This window comes from Glycine max, chromosome 19, assembly GCF_000004515.6.
Source record: "Glycine max cultivar Williams 82 chromosome 19, Glycine_max_v4.0, whole genome shotgun sequence".
NCBI lineage: Eukaryota > Viridiplantae > Streptophyta > Magnoliopsida > Fabales > Fabaceae > Glycine > Glycine max.
Window position 1 is genome coordinate 33,991,063 of NC_038255.2, and position 13,707 is coordinate 34,004,769.

Consider the following 13,707-nt stretch of genomic DNA (forward strand, 5'->3'; position numbering starts at 1 on the left):
TTTATTTTTCCTCTTTTATTTATTATTTATTATTTTTTTTAATCGACAAGGGTGTTGCCCTAGCTCCTACGTATCCCCGGGTGCAATGAGGAAATCAGACCTACGTAGTTCTTTAAGTCTGAACATTTGTGTGTTAAATTGATTTTATGTTTTTGAAAGATTTATTTTAATTGTGAGCAAAGATTTGTTAAGGCGTTGGACCTTGAAACGATCTCAAGTGATATTTGATAAAAAGAAGTTTGGTTTGTGAATTGATTTCCTTTTCATTTTATTTGTGTTTATTAGTTTCTAGTCTCATAAAAGAAAAGAAAATGATTTCACGGCACTGATGATCAGCTAGAATTAAGCTTTACAAACAAAATGAAATTACCAACGAAAAAAAGGAGAAGATGAATACATACATAATGTCAAAGAGGACCCATAAGGGCACATGGATTATATTCATCTCTTAAGAAAAGAAAAGAAAAAAATAACTAACCGACTGTTGCACAGGGTACAAGGCTAGCAAGAGAAATAGTGTAGGAAATGATCTACGGTTGCAATTCGATAGCGCATCGGCTTTGCTTTTTCCCTTTTTCTTTTTCTTCCTTCATTTTTCCTTCCTCCACAGATTTTCTCAACCCTTAAACCCCTCCCCCAGCATGGCTATTTATAGGAATAAGGCCATTTGGGGCAGGGGAAGCTCGCCCAGGCGAGCTGGTTACTTATGGTTGAAGGAATTAGCTCACCCAGGCAAGCTGATTGCTTAGGCTTGAAGGCATTTCATGGCCCAGGCGAGCCAAATGCTAGCCTGGGCGAGCTTGGGTCCAGAAAAATCCACAAAATGACCCTTTTGCCCCCTTTCCCTTGTATCTTTTTGTTTTCTTGATCAAAACCCAAAGTGATCCCTGGCTTTGCGCTCTAACCAGTGCCAAACACCATAATTCAACCGTCAATGATCAAAACATCACAGGTGAATGATAAAACATCATACCCGAATGAAATTAGGGTCTGACACATCCTAACGGTGTTTTCCATGCTCTCCAGCTTTCAAAAGCCATTAAGGTTCTCTCAAATTTGTAAAAGACAAGAATAAAATTGAATTCATCTTTTTACAAAGCACACTACGACCATGGTGAATTCACCACAGCCGTGGCCAAAAGTGACGTTGAAACCTTGGGTCAGTATGGATTGACCATGGTCCTCTTGGTTGACCACGACCCTCACGAATTGACCATGACCATTATCAATTGACCTATCTTGGTTGGCCATGGCTTTCATGAGTTAACCACGACCCTCATCAGTTGGCCACGACCCTTATTAGTTGACCACAAACCTCATCAGTTGACCATGGTCATTGTTGGATTTTGACATTATTTTGCAAGACTGTTATCACTTTATTGTGGTCGTGTTGATTACCATAGTCATGGTAAATGTACCACACCTGTAATCAAGTGTAGAGTCTTCAAATCTTCATAAATTTATGCAATCTCCATCTTTTTCACTCAATTGAGTGGTTGTGCTTTTGCAATACAAAACTAGTGTTAAAATGTGAGTTTTGTTGAGAATATACATGCAAAATGACACAATAACTAATACAAAATACCACTCATGAAGGGGTTTATCAATGTTAGTGAGGGTGGGTCTTTTCTTTTTATGGTAAGTTTGGGTCTGGGTTAGTTGGGTTTAGGTTAGGATTGGGCTTGCTCCCCCTACATTTGTTGAGATGTAGATCCAAACTCAAGATCATTAGATTGATCTTGAGTGCCCATCATTTGACTAACTGCAGATTGTGGTTCCTTCTTGGTTTCTTTCTTGAACTTTCTCTTAATATGCTTTTAAGCATACTCTGCGAAATTATCAATAATTCCTATCTTTACAGAGGTCGCACCTTTTAACTAAAAGGCTCCAGCAGACGGTGCTATCCCAAACACATTAACTCCAACATTCCTTATAATCTGAGTGAACAACATACCAAAGGGAATAAGGTTTTTCTTGAGTTCAGGGTTGAATCGATGCTTGAAGGCCTGCATTCAATAGATAAGAATGACTTTAGGAAGGTTCACCTTTTCACCAACCATCACCTTGTATATGTTGAACCTATCCTTGCCGCTAACATAGTTTTTAGGCCCAAGTCTAAGCATCATCATGTTAAATAGGAAACTATGGATGAGTTTGCACTTGTAGGTTAGGTTTGTAGTCCTTAGAAACTTGATCATAATAGCCCTATTGTTTAACGTCCATTTGAAAAAACTTTATATTTCTATAAGCAACGAAAGCAAGCATGATTCTTATAACTTCAAGTCTAGCAACATGAGCAAAAGTTTATGTGAAATCTATACTTTCTTGTTGGTTATAGCCTTGAGCTACTTAGACAACTTTGTTACTTATCACCTTACCTTGTTCATCCAATTTATTTTTGAATCAAACACATTACATTCTATTTGCTAAGGCCTATAAGATCAATCTCATACAAGTTGTTGTGTCGTCTGGCAATGAAGAATGACTTGCCATCTTTTGTCTTGATTATACATTGGTATTTTTGAAAGACACAATATAATCACTATCACAAAATTGACTTATGCTCAATAGATTATATTTTAGTCCTTCAACATATAAGACGTTGTATGTGGAGGCTAGATAAGGAATACCAATTTTACCTATACCAGTGATATTTCCTTTGCCTATGCCTCAAAAAGCAACAATTCCTTCTTCAATTGGTTTTAGGTCGAGGAACATAAGCCTTTCCTCTGTCATGTGTGGTGAGCAACCACTGTCCAAGTATCAGCTTAAACCCTAGTCTTTTCCTACCCAAATATTTTTGGGTCCAATAACATTAGTAACCTTAGACATTTGCTTCTTTTTATGGATGCATATGAAATTAGAGTGTCCAGACTTACCACAAAATTCACATTTGTCTAAATCAAACTATGACTTAGAGGGTGATGCCCCTTTCTCTATACCTAAACTAGACTTATCAAGGGGATGTTGATGAAATTTTAAAAACATGATTAATGTGTTTGAGCTTTCCAAAAACTTCCCAAAGTCTTTTGTAAGACAAGCTACTTCCTTTCTTAGTTTTTCTATTATAGTGGATTCATCTTATTGGCTTGAATCAGACTATCATCTAGAATATGGTTTTTATTTTCCAGAACTTCATTTGATTTCTTTAACTCAGTGTTTTAAAAAACAAATGTTTTATATTTTTCTTTATACTTTTTGCACTGAAGAGAAATCATATGATAGTTCTAAAGAAGGACATGATAGAGCATATATTCTCCATCATCTGATGAAGCACTAAAAGAGCTATCAAATTCAGAACAAGTTTCTACCTCAACTTTTTTGTTTGTATATGCCATTAGAAAAATGTTAACGTGTTCATCATCTAAAACGTTACTCTTCTCACTATCTGAGTCGTCCTAGGTGACCATCAAACTTTTCTTTTTCTTGTCACTAGAATATTTTTTCTTCTTTAGCTGGGACACTCAGCCTTCATATGTCTAGGTTTCCGACATTCGAAGTAGATGATCTCATTGCTTTCCTCCTTGTATTTCTTCTTGAATCTTGTGTCCTTTCTTTTGGAGGAGTGTTGAAACTTTCCTTTCTTTTTCATCATTTGTTTGAACTTTCTAGACATGAGAGTCATTTCATCATCTATGGAATCTCCATAACTATTGTTTGAACTAGCCATTTGCACTTTAAGATCTTTAGAGAAGCTCATCTTTTCTTTTCTTCTGGAGCTAGTCTCTTCATACTTAAGGGCAACATAATCTTTCTTTGGTAGATGATCTAAGTTCGGAAGATGGACTTCATGAACTCTTAGGAAGTTCATCCCATGCTAGATTTTTCATATTTCTAGCTTCTTGGATGGTTGTTTTTGGTTCCCATACCTTGGGAAAGCTATCTAGGATCTTCAGATTTATCCGAGCTTTGGTGAAGGTGTGCCTTAGAGCTTCAAGATCATTTAGAAGCACTTGAAGTCTTCTAAACATATCATCCACATGTTCTCCTTCTTTCATGGGGAAGCTCTCATAATGCCTTGTTAGTGTGACAATTTTTCTTAATTGAACATCTTTTGTCCCTTCATAATTGATGTTCAGTGAGTCCCAGATCTCTTTGGTTGTCTTTAGTCTACAGATCTTGTTATACTCATTGTTGGACAAAGCACATCTCAGAGTATAATGAGCTTTTGTATTTAGCTCCATTATAGCAAAGTCTGTATCTGTCCATTCTGCTTCTGGTTTAGGAATGAGTATGTCTCCATTTGTAATGATCAACCCGAGTCTGTATTAAGTGGACTTGATGTACACCTTCATTCTATCCTTCTAGTAAGGATAATCCTCTCCTATGAAGCTTGGTGGCCTCATGAAGGATGCTTCCTTAGTAATGAACTGATCGTTGTTGTTGTTATCTACCATTAGAATCTTTTCCTTTAGACCATATCAAGTGCTCAACCCTTAGAAGTTGAGCTTTGATACCAAACTATAAAGACAAATATCTCAAAAAGGAGGGATGAATTGTGATTTTAGAAATCTTTAAAGCCTTTTTTTGTGAAAAAACAAAGCTAGTTTCTGAAGAGAAACTTTGTAAGACAGATAACAAATTTTCGTATATACACTTTCAGATGTTGAAACGATTTTGCAAAGCAGACAAAGTTTTTTGAACAAAATTAACTCAAATCCTAGGTCAGTTTAAAGTAAACAAGAAATGAAAACATATAAGACACAAAGATTTATATTAGTTCATCTTGACCACTGTGACTATGCCCAGTTCTTGACTAACCAACAAGTATCACTAACTTCAATAAGTTACAAGTATTAATCATTGCCACTTCTGGCTCTATAACTCAAGCTCTACACCAAGTTTGTTACAATCTAATATTCTTTGTCCTACCAAGCTACAATTGGCTCTATACAAATCAAACATACTTGTTGTTTGTTTGCACCATGACTAATTGTTAATCGTCTTACAAATGGATATACAATCTTAGCACTTAGCCATTTCTATCAAGGTGTTTAAGTTGTTTTGAGAGCTTTTTTGAACTATACAAGAATTTACAGAAAGCTTTTTATCGAAAGAATTTGAGTGAAAGCATGTAGGTTCGTAACCATATCTTCAAAGCTTCTAGTATTGATAGACCTTCTTTAAAGTGTTTATTTTCTCTAAACAGATACATTTCTTCACTTGAGCTTGCGTCTAAAGAATGTGATCATTGGAACATTTAATGCATGTACTCTTCATGCTAGAAAACCTCTCTTGTGAGCTTTCATGTTGATCACTATAGCAGAAAACCACTTGCTTTAAGCCAACACTATACTTGTTTCTATGAGATTTGATAAAAATATACATGTTTTTCTTTTGTTTTCATACATTATTTTTATATCATTTTTGTCAACATTATACAACTTTATCTCTTTGTGTTGTCCTTAATGTGCCCTTCTCATTTAACACTTTTCTTCTTGTCAAAATATTAAACGATATTGATCAACCCGGGAAACACTATGTAACATTAGGTAAACATCAATTGAGTTTTTTTTTTTTTTTTTGTTATGTTTTGAAAATGGAGGAGGTATGTATGATTTCATCAAACCTTAGGAGATGTTTGTGTAATTTACTTTATTTTTAAATATATAAATTATATTTTAAATTTGTAATAAATAATTTATACTTTTTTAAAGTACAAATAATTATGCTTTTGTATTATTAAGAAAAAAATTGTAGCTCCACCGTACAAATTGGAAATCTTAACTTATGATATAACCAGACATTTTTATTAGACAAGTTGGCAAGTACAATAATCTAAGCAACATGGGTGTTAGGTTAGAGTCCCAAGATTAATCCGAACAAGTTGCGTGTACCTGCTGTCACTACTCCCTAAGGAAAACCAGAACAACACAGTTGTTCCTATTAGAAATACGCCCACATCAATCCACGCCACCCCTGTCAAAATCAATCCCCAGATACCATTCCCCTTCCTATAACAAACACAAAACAACCCAATCATTGTTTGTTCACATCCGAATCCACAACACACTGTTAATAATTATTCTGATTCACGAAAAACAGGAAAACCCCAAAACTCTCTTTGTTCACAATGGGCACAGAGACCTCATCGGTAGATATTTCGGAACCCCTGCTCTTGGATCCTCACGGGAACGAGGAAAAGGAAGAGTATTTGCGCGAAGAGGTTCCGGAGTGGAAGGAGCAGATAACGATAAGAGGGTTGGTGGTGAGTGCTGTGTTGGGGAGCTTGTTCTGCATCATCACCCACAAGCTAAATCTCACCGTTGGGATCATCCCTTCTCTTAATGTTGCTGCTGGCTTGTTGGGGTTCTTCTTTGTGAGGACCTGGACTGGGTTGTTGACCAAGATGGGATTTTTCACCAAGCCCTTTACTAGGCAAGAGAACACTGTTATTCAGACCTGTGTTGTTGCTTGCTATGGCCTTGCCTTCAGTGGTATCTCTCTCTCTCTCTCTCATTACCTGCTTGATTGTTTTGGATTCAATTGTTAAGCCTAGGATCAAGGTTTATTACCGGTCGCGTTGCGGTTGTGTGTTTGTTGATATTGCGGCAAATCGTGGACAAATGTGGCTGATGCGATCCCAATTGTGGTCGCGTTGCGGTTGTGGACAGTTAAAAGTCCTTGATGTTCCGGCCCATATCATGGTCGCGGACCATTTTATAAAACCTTGGTAGCAATCAAGGTTTTAAAAATGGTTCGCCACTACGTGGAGGCTTTTTTAGAGTCTTTGCTCAGTTTTTTTGCAATATATCAAGGTTGGGAAGTGAATCCTTGATGGGAATGTTCTTGTGGATTTTTTTCTGTTGAAGTCACTTTAGAACTTTCTTGGAAAAAGTTGGCTTTGTTTGTTTTCTGCTATTTGGATGTGCTTCTGTTTTCTTTAAGTGTTATGTGCTGTACGAGCTTGGTGCTTTGTTTGGAAGATATGTCTCAGCTTGGAGTTAGTTTTGTGAAGGTTAGAGGCTTACAGAGTTTTGTGGAAGAGATAGAGTGAATTGACAATGGAGTAGGAAATGAACATAGCTTCCTTCTACAGTCTAGAAGATTTAATTTGTATGTTTTTAGTTTTATTTTCTTAGAATAGTAATAAACTACATTGATAGCATGGATCAACTGGCTCAGTGTTGTTTCAATTTAATCCGTGGTCTTGAAATTGTGTCTTGGATATACAACTATGTTAAATACCCTTGAGGAAGACCTTTATTTCTCTTTCTCATAGTGATACTATCTAACTTAAACAAAATTGTTTCTTGTAGAAGATATCTTTGGCTTATACTAATACAGAATAATAGTAATAATAAACTAGCAAGATTTCATTTGTGTTCAAATTCATCTAATTTAACTGCCTTAGTAAAGAAATCTATTGAAAAGCTTTATAATAACACTGATAAATTCTCTCTGCCAAAGGGAAAAAAAAGTAGTGAATGTTGAAATGAAATGTGGTTATTTATTGTACATGGTAAAAGTATTTTGTTAGACACAATTTCTGTTGTTCTATTGCTGTCTCAACTCTAGTTAAGCAATTAAAATCACTTGGTCATGAGAGTTGCTTCTTATATTGGTGAGATCTTTTTCCCCATAAATTTCTCTAACGTACAAACTGTGATGTTGTTGACAGGGGGGTTTGGTTCATCCTTGATTGCCATGGATGAGAGAACATATGAACTCATAGGCCCTGATTACCCTGGTAATAGAGCTGAAGATGTTAAAGACCCAGGCTTGGGTTGGATGATGGGTTTTATGTTTGTTGTCAGTTTCCTTGGACTTTTTAGTCTTGTACCACTTCGTAAGGTAATCTATTTGGTTTGTTATTATTGTGTTAGATTTTCTTGAATTCTATTTCTTTCTTTGTTCCTTTTCTTTTTTATCATAAGGAAATTATATTTTAAGAGGAGATATCATATCATATAACACAAGCAGTAGAATGAAATAAGAAATGCAAGAATTTTGTCTCTTGTAATCTGGAAGATCAAATGATAAATTATAAAACATGGTCAATTGTTCTTTGGGTTTTGGAATTTGAACTATTGATATGATGAGTGTACCTTCTTCATGAACTTCCATGTTTTATTGCCAAATGTATGACATTCTATCCAAAAGCTTATTTATTTATTTATTTATTTATTTGTTGCCAAAACTATACAAAAGCTTTTTAGAGGATGTATTATCTTCCCATGTACTAAAAATAATGCTTCCATCATCCTGTTCATTTGTTGCTTTGGCTGAAAGCACAAACTTTGAAGGAGTCATATATGTAGTGCAAATTATATGAATTATTTATTTATTTTGGTGCAAAGTCACAAAGATATGAATATTTTCTCTGTTGAGAGGGATATAAAGTTTGTGTAAATATATGACTGTCCATGTTAGAAACTAAATAGAAAAGTTTACTTAAAGAGGAATTATTTAATTTAATGCCTTCAACTTTTCAAATGGTTTTTATCCCACAAAAATCAAATGGTGCCAATTTAGTAGTACATCTATAATGAGAAAAGTGAATATAATAAGAGTGGAACTGGAGGGAGTGCAAATTTGGTTATGGCTTTTCTACTCTCTCTCTATGAAGGTGTAGCTATAGCCTCTTTACTTCCATCTGTTGCCTATTTGATACATCATTTCCTTTGCCACTGTATCCTGATCTCCTTGAATGCAATTTCAGGTTATGGTCATGGATTATAAGCTTACATATCCCAGTGGGACAGCCACAGCTATGCTAATCAACAGTTTCCATACAAAAACTGGAGCAGAACTTGCAGAGTATGCATTACAAATTATGTTAATTTGACCACTCAGAAGCTTTTTATATCTTTCATTCTAATACAGGTCGTGCACATTGTTGATGAAACTTTCTGCTTATTAATCAAAGCATTGTGGAAACGCCTCAAAACTTTTAATCCCTCGTAATTTTTTATGCATTGATTATTTTGTTTCTATTTTCTTTCCTTTTATATTTATTAATTTATTGTCTATGAGAATCTTACAGGAACCAAGTTCGGCAGCTTGGGAAGTATCTAAGCATAAGTTTCTTGTGGAGTTGCTTTAAGTGGTTCTTCAGTGGTATTGGGGATTCATGTGGATTTGACAACTTCCCTAGCTTTGGTTTGACACTATTTAAGAACACGTAAGGCTCTTGTGGTTTTGATTTTCTCCGCACTTAGCTGAATTCACTTCTCACTCACCTTAAATTATATAGCAGCTGTTCTTGTGTATCACATATGTATATCTTTTCAATGAGACCTAATGATTATCAGAGCAGTTTGAGAGTTACATTGTACATGGGCCTAAGGCAGTATGTTGCTATTAAGAGACTTGGTGAATAACCAGTGGTAAATGTTTTTTGAAAAGCATATATAAATCTACTTTTGTATTTATATTTGTGATTGTGTCATTTCTATGATACCACTAGTGCTATAAGGTACAGTACAAGCAAGAACTTTTTGGATTTCATATGAGTCCATGAGCTAGTGCTAGGCTTTTGACTTGTTATAAGCTAACAGAAGGCATACTGACAAACTATAAGTCTATAACTTGTAACTTAGTGAACTCAATAAATAACAAAAGATGCTTTACCTCATGATGAATATCTCTTGTACTTGAGAATACCAGAACTCTATCATGATTATGATTACCAATATCTTAAGAAACTAATGGGATAGTGTCACAAATTTCAACTAGTTATTTCTGGCAAACTCCATCCTTAACTACCATATTACATGAATATCTCCCTGTACTTGGTAAATACCAAAACTCAATTATGACTATGACTACCAATACCTTCTTAAGAACTAATGGGGTAGTGTCACAAGCTTCAACTAGTTATTTATGAATTATGATAAATTTAACCCTTAACTACCATACAACTAACATGTGAGTTGAATTTCTGGAACTACATGAATGCTTGAGCATAATTGCAAGTATTAGTGACAAACTAAGAAAAAGATTATCTGACCCAAAGTTGTGCTGTGGTGCACACACACACACTCACTTTGGTTTGGACAATGTCTAGGCTTGTCTTAGACTGGTTAATTCCCTGGTTTTTGCACAGAAACATGGTAGGTAGGTAGAATTCAGAGGAAAAAAAAGAGATAGAGAGAAAGTGGCCACAAGTTAAGAAGTTAAAATTACTTTTAATATGAACGAGGATAATTACATTAATCTGTGGACTATTTTCTCAAATTGATTGATAAAAAGAAATGGAGCTAGCAATGAAATTGCTAGGTTTTCAATTTAGCCTTTAGTTTGTAGAGTTCTAGTGTTGTGGTCTTGCTGCTATTGATTGATTGGCTGTGGCTCTCCTGATTGCTTCGTTTTTTTTCTTCCTGAACTGGTTAAAGTTTTATTAATCAGCCTCTGGTACAATGTAACAGACAACACAAATAAATGACTGACATGCATAATTTTGATGCAACTCTATTGCCTATTTATTGTGATAATACAATTATACTAAGACCTTTACTGATATTACATTATAAGAGGCAACAACTTCCCCGAATAACCTAATAATCAATTTTCTTAATTTTTTAATAAATGTTTTAGGTTTTACTTTGTGGTGGTTTGTGTTTCTTAACTGCCCCACATGACGCAGCTTAAAACAAATATTTTTTCATTAATGGCTTGCCAAAATTTTGTAATAGTTATCAAATAAGTGATTAACATTTTATTCTTAACCGGTAACTGCTATGCTGAGGAATGAATGTGGAGGGTTCTGAGTACTCAAGTAATTGTCTAGATACTAACATAGCAACATGCCTTCTTCCTTTTTGTGCAGATTCTACTTTGACTTCAGTCCAACCTATGTTGGATGTGGTCTTATCTGTCCTCACCTAGTCAATTGTTCAGTTCTCCTTGGAGCTATTATATCATGGGGCTTTCTGTGGCCTTTCGTCTCTGAGCACGCTGGGGACTGGTATCCAGCTGACCTTGGTAGCAACGATTTCAAAGGTCTTTATGGATACAAGGTATGGCTAACCAAATATACTTGCAGGACATCACTTTATGTATCTTCATGAAAACAGTGCTTGTGATCTCTATGCCAACAATAAAGAAAAACAATGCCTTGATGTTTTATCTGAAGTGCAAGTGTAAATTTGAATACGACACGGGAAAGTCTTGATTACTCATAACTGGCGAACCAAGCTTGAGCCACTTACAATTTATCAATTTAAACTATCAAGCGTAATGCATGATATTTATCCTCCATGCGTCTTAACTTTCAAGTCCAAAAGAAAATAGTCAATAACATATAATGGGGAATATTAGATCATTATCAACATTCCAATTTTAAATTTTACTTTTAACTTCTTTTTGCTGAGCACAGTACAGTACATGTTTTTGTTTTCTATGTAGTGATCATTGTTTTGACTTGATAAGTTTTGCCTTATTTGCTCTGAAATATGCTGAGCCAGCCTGAACTTTAATTAGGGTTTTTCAAAAGCTTTAATGTCTTAAAAAAGGTTTGCATGTCTGATCAGCTTAACTTCTTTACATCCTTTATCCAAAGGCATTTTTTCTTGGAAAGTACTTCTAATAATTTCTTCTCATTGATTAGTTGCTTTATTCAGTTATAATTTTGTGTAAACCTTTTTTCTTACATATCATGTTTTGTGCAGGTATTCATATCTATTGCTCTGATTTTAGGGGATGGCATTTACAATCTGATAAAGATTATACTGATAACCATTACGGAGATGTGGAGGGCAAGCTCCAAACAGCTTCCTGTTGTGACAGAGGTTCAAGGTGAGTATGGTAAAATACTTTCTAAATACGTCTTACAACAGGCGTGGCTGCATTTTCTTTTTTTATTTTAATAAAGTTTTGTTTGGTATCTGCCTAGTCATTTCCCATGCAAGACGTATAAATATTGTCAACTTATCATGCGTGTGGATCTTATATTTTACCAATAAATTACCTTCATGTTGACATCAAATCTTGATCTGTATGGCAGCTTGCTTATGGATAATATAGAATTGGTTGCATTGTGGAAAACAACTGAACTGAATGGAGTTAATTAACTTCTGAAAATCATATCTGATTAAGTGATTATCTACTCCCAGTGTCATCCATTGAAACTTGAAAGTTGAAACTGGTGGTATTAAGGGTATAAATTGATGTTAACCTTCAGTACTGCTATTTTTTTTCATCCATAGTCAGAATTATCTATCACAATAAGTCATTATTATTATTTGAAAATGAATCATGTTGTATAGTTTGATGTGTCATCTGATATATAACCTGAATAAGCATGATTTCATCAATAGACAATGACAGGGAACCATAACTCGGAAGTCAGATCTGCATCTCTTGTCTTCCCTGACCTGGTCTGGTCTGGATCTGAGTGCAAGTCTATAATTTATAGAACTTAATTGTTTTCAGATGATGAGAGTTCTCAACTGCAATCAGAAGAAAAGAGGAGGGATGAAGTATTCTTGAAGGACAGGATACCCACCTGGTTTGCAGCCTCTGGATATGTGGGCTTGGCTGCGATATCCATAGCAACAATACCAATTATCTTCCCTCCTCTCAAATGGTACTTGGTTCTGTGCTCTTACATCCTCGCCCCCGCCCTTGCCTTCTGCAACTCTTACGGTACTGGCCTCACAGATTGGAGTCTGGCATCCACTTATGGAAAGATCGGTCTTTTCATCATTGCTGCAGCAGTAGGCCAAAATGGTGGTGTAATAGCTGGGGTGGCATCTTGTGCTGTGATGATGTCAATTGTCGCAACTGCTGCTGATCTCATGCAAGATTTCAAGACAGGTTACCTCACCCTCTCATCGGCAAAGTCCATGTTTGTGAGCCAATTGATCGGAACAGCGATGGGTTGTGTAATTGCTCCTCTCACATTCTGGATGTTTTGGACTGCCTTTGATATTGGCTCACCTGATGGCCCTTACAAAGCACCATACGCTGTTATATTCAGGGAAATGGCCATACTTGGTGTTCAGGGATTCTCAGAGCTTCCGAAGTACTGCCTGGAAATGTGTGGTGGTTTCTTTTTGGCAGCCTTAGTTATCAACCTTCTAAGGGATGTCACTCCTAAGAAATTCTCACAGTACATACCTATCCCAATGGCAATGGCAGTTCCTTTTTACATTGGTGCTTACTTTGCAGTTGATATGTTTGTTGGAACTGTGATATTGTTTGTATGGGAGAGGTTGAATAGAAAGGATGCAGAAGACTATGCTGGAGCAGTTGCTTCTGGACTGATATGCGGTGACGGGATATGGACAATTCCTTCTGCAATCCTTTCTATTTTGAGGATTGATCCCCCAATCTGTATGTACTTTGGCCCTTCCACAAGTAGCTGAAACCAGCAACTTTAGGTTGTCTTTAAAACTGCAATGTTTATTTATTTGCCTTGTGTCTGTAAATATGTGGATGTAAACATCACAGGCAATATCTGGCATTTCATTTCCTCTGTTTGTCTTTGCAATTTGTGTCCGTAAATATTTAGGGATATCATTCAGTTCCTTAACTGTCTCAGGGGAACCGGAAAACAGAAGAAAGGCATAAAGAGGGAAGGGGGTACCTTGATCCCATTTTCCTTTTGGTGCATTAATGTTTTCCACATTCTTTTCTTAAAGTTGTTTCAGTTCGAAACCAAAGTAATATGTTTAAGAAGTTAAATTAGAATGCATTGAGTGTGTAAATATAATATGCATTCATCAAATAATGAGTTATATTATGTAGGGTAAGATTGTTAAT

The 13,707-nt window shown here is 35.6% G+C and overlaps 2 protein-coding genes across 2 annotated transcripts; one reads left to right on the forward strand and one right to left on the reverse strand.

The window, feature by feature from the left end:
- Window positions 1-1,877: 1,877 nt before the first annotated feature.
- On the reverse strand, window positions 1,878-4,184 carry LOC106797373 (uncharacterized). Its single transcript, XM_014771651.1, has 2 exons — window positions 3,870-4,184; window positions 1,878-2,006 (listed from the first exon to the last, which is right to left on the reverse strand). The coding sequence occupies exons 1-2, from the start codon at window positions 4,182-4,184 to the stop codon at window positions 1,878-1,880; spliced, it is 444 nt and encodes a 147-aa protein (XP_014627137.1).
- Window positions 4,185-5,768: 1,584 nt separating this feature from the next.
- On the forward strand, window positions 5,769-13,435 carry LOC100799897 (probable metal-nicotianamine transporter YSL6). The gene is made up of 7 exons (XM_003553899.4): window positions 5,769-6,437; window positions 7,622-7,794; window positions 8,663-8,760; window positions 8,987-9,124; window positions 10,772-10,961; window positions 11,613-11,739; window positions 12,376-13,435. Exons 1-7 carry the CDS (start codon window positions 6,074-6,076, stop codon window positions 13,308-13,310), a joined length of 2,025 nt encoding a protein of 674 aa, XP_003553947.1. The 5' UTR covers window positions 5,769-6,073; the 3' UTR covers window positions 13,311-13,435.
- Window positions 13,436-13,707: the final 272 nt, after the last annotated feature.

Coding starts and splice junctions, on each gene's coding strand:
- LOC106797373 (XM_014771651.1), bottom strand. CDS start 4,184: ATGGAGCTAAATACAAAAGCTCATTATACTCTGAGATGTGCTTTGTCC. Junction 2,007..3,869: donor TCCTAGATAGCTTTCCCAAG/GTATGGGAACCA, acceptor TATTGAATGCAG/GCCTTCAAGCATCGATTCAA.
- LOC100799897 (XM_003553899.4), top strand. CDS start 6,074: ATGGGCACAGAGACCTCATCGGTAGATATTTCGGAACCCCTGCTCTTG. Junction 7,795..8,662: donor GTCTTGTACCACTTCGTAAG/GTAATCTATTTG, acceptor ATGCAATTTCAG/GTTATGGTCATGGATTATAA. Junction 11,740..12,375: donor TGTTGTGACAGAGGTTCAAG/GTGAGTATGGTA, acceptor AATTGTTTTCAG/ATGATGAGAGTTCTCAACTG.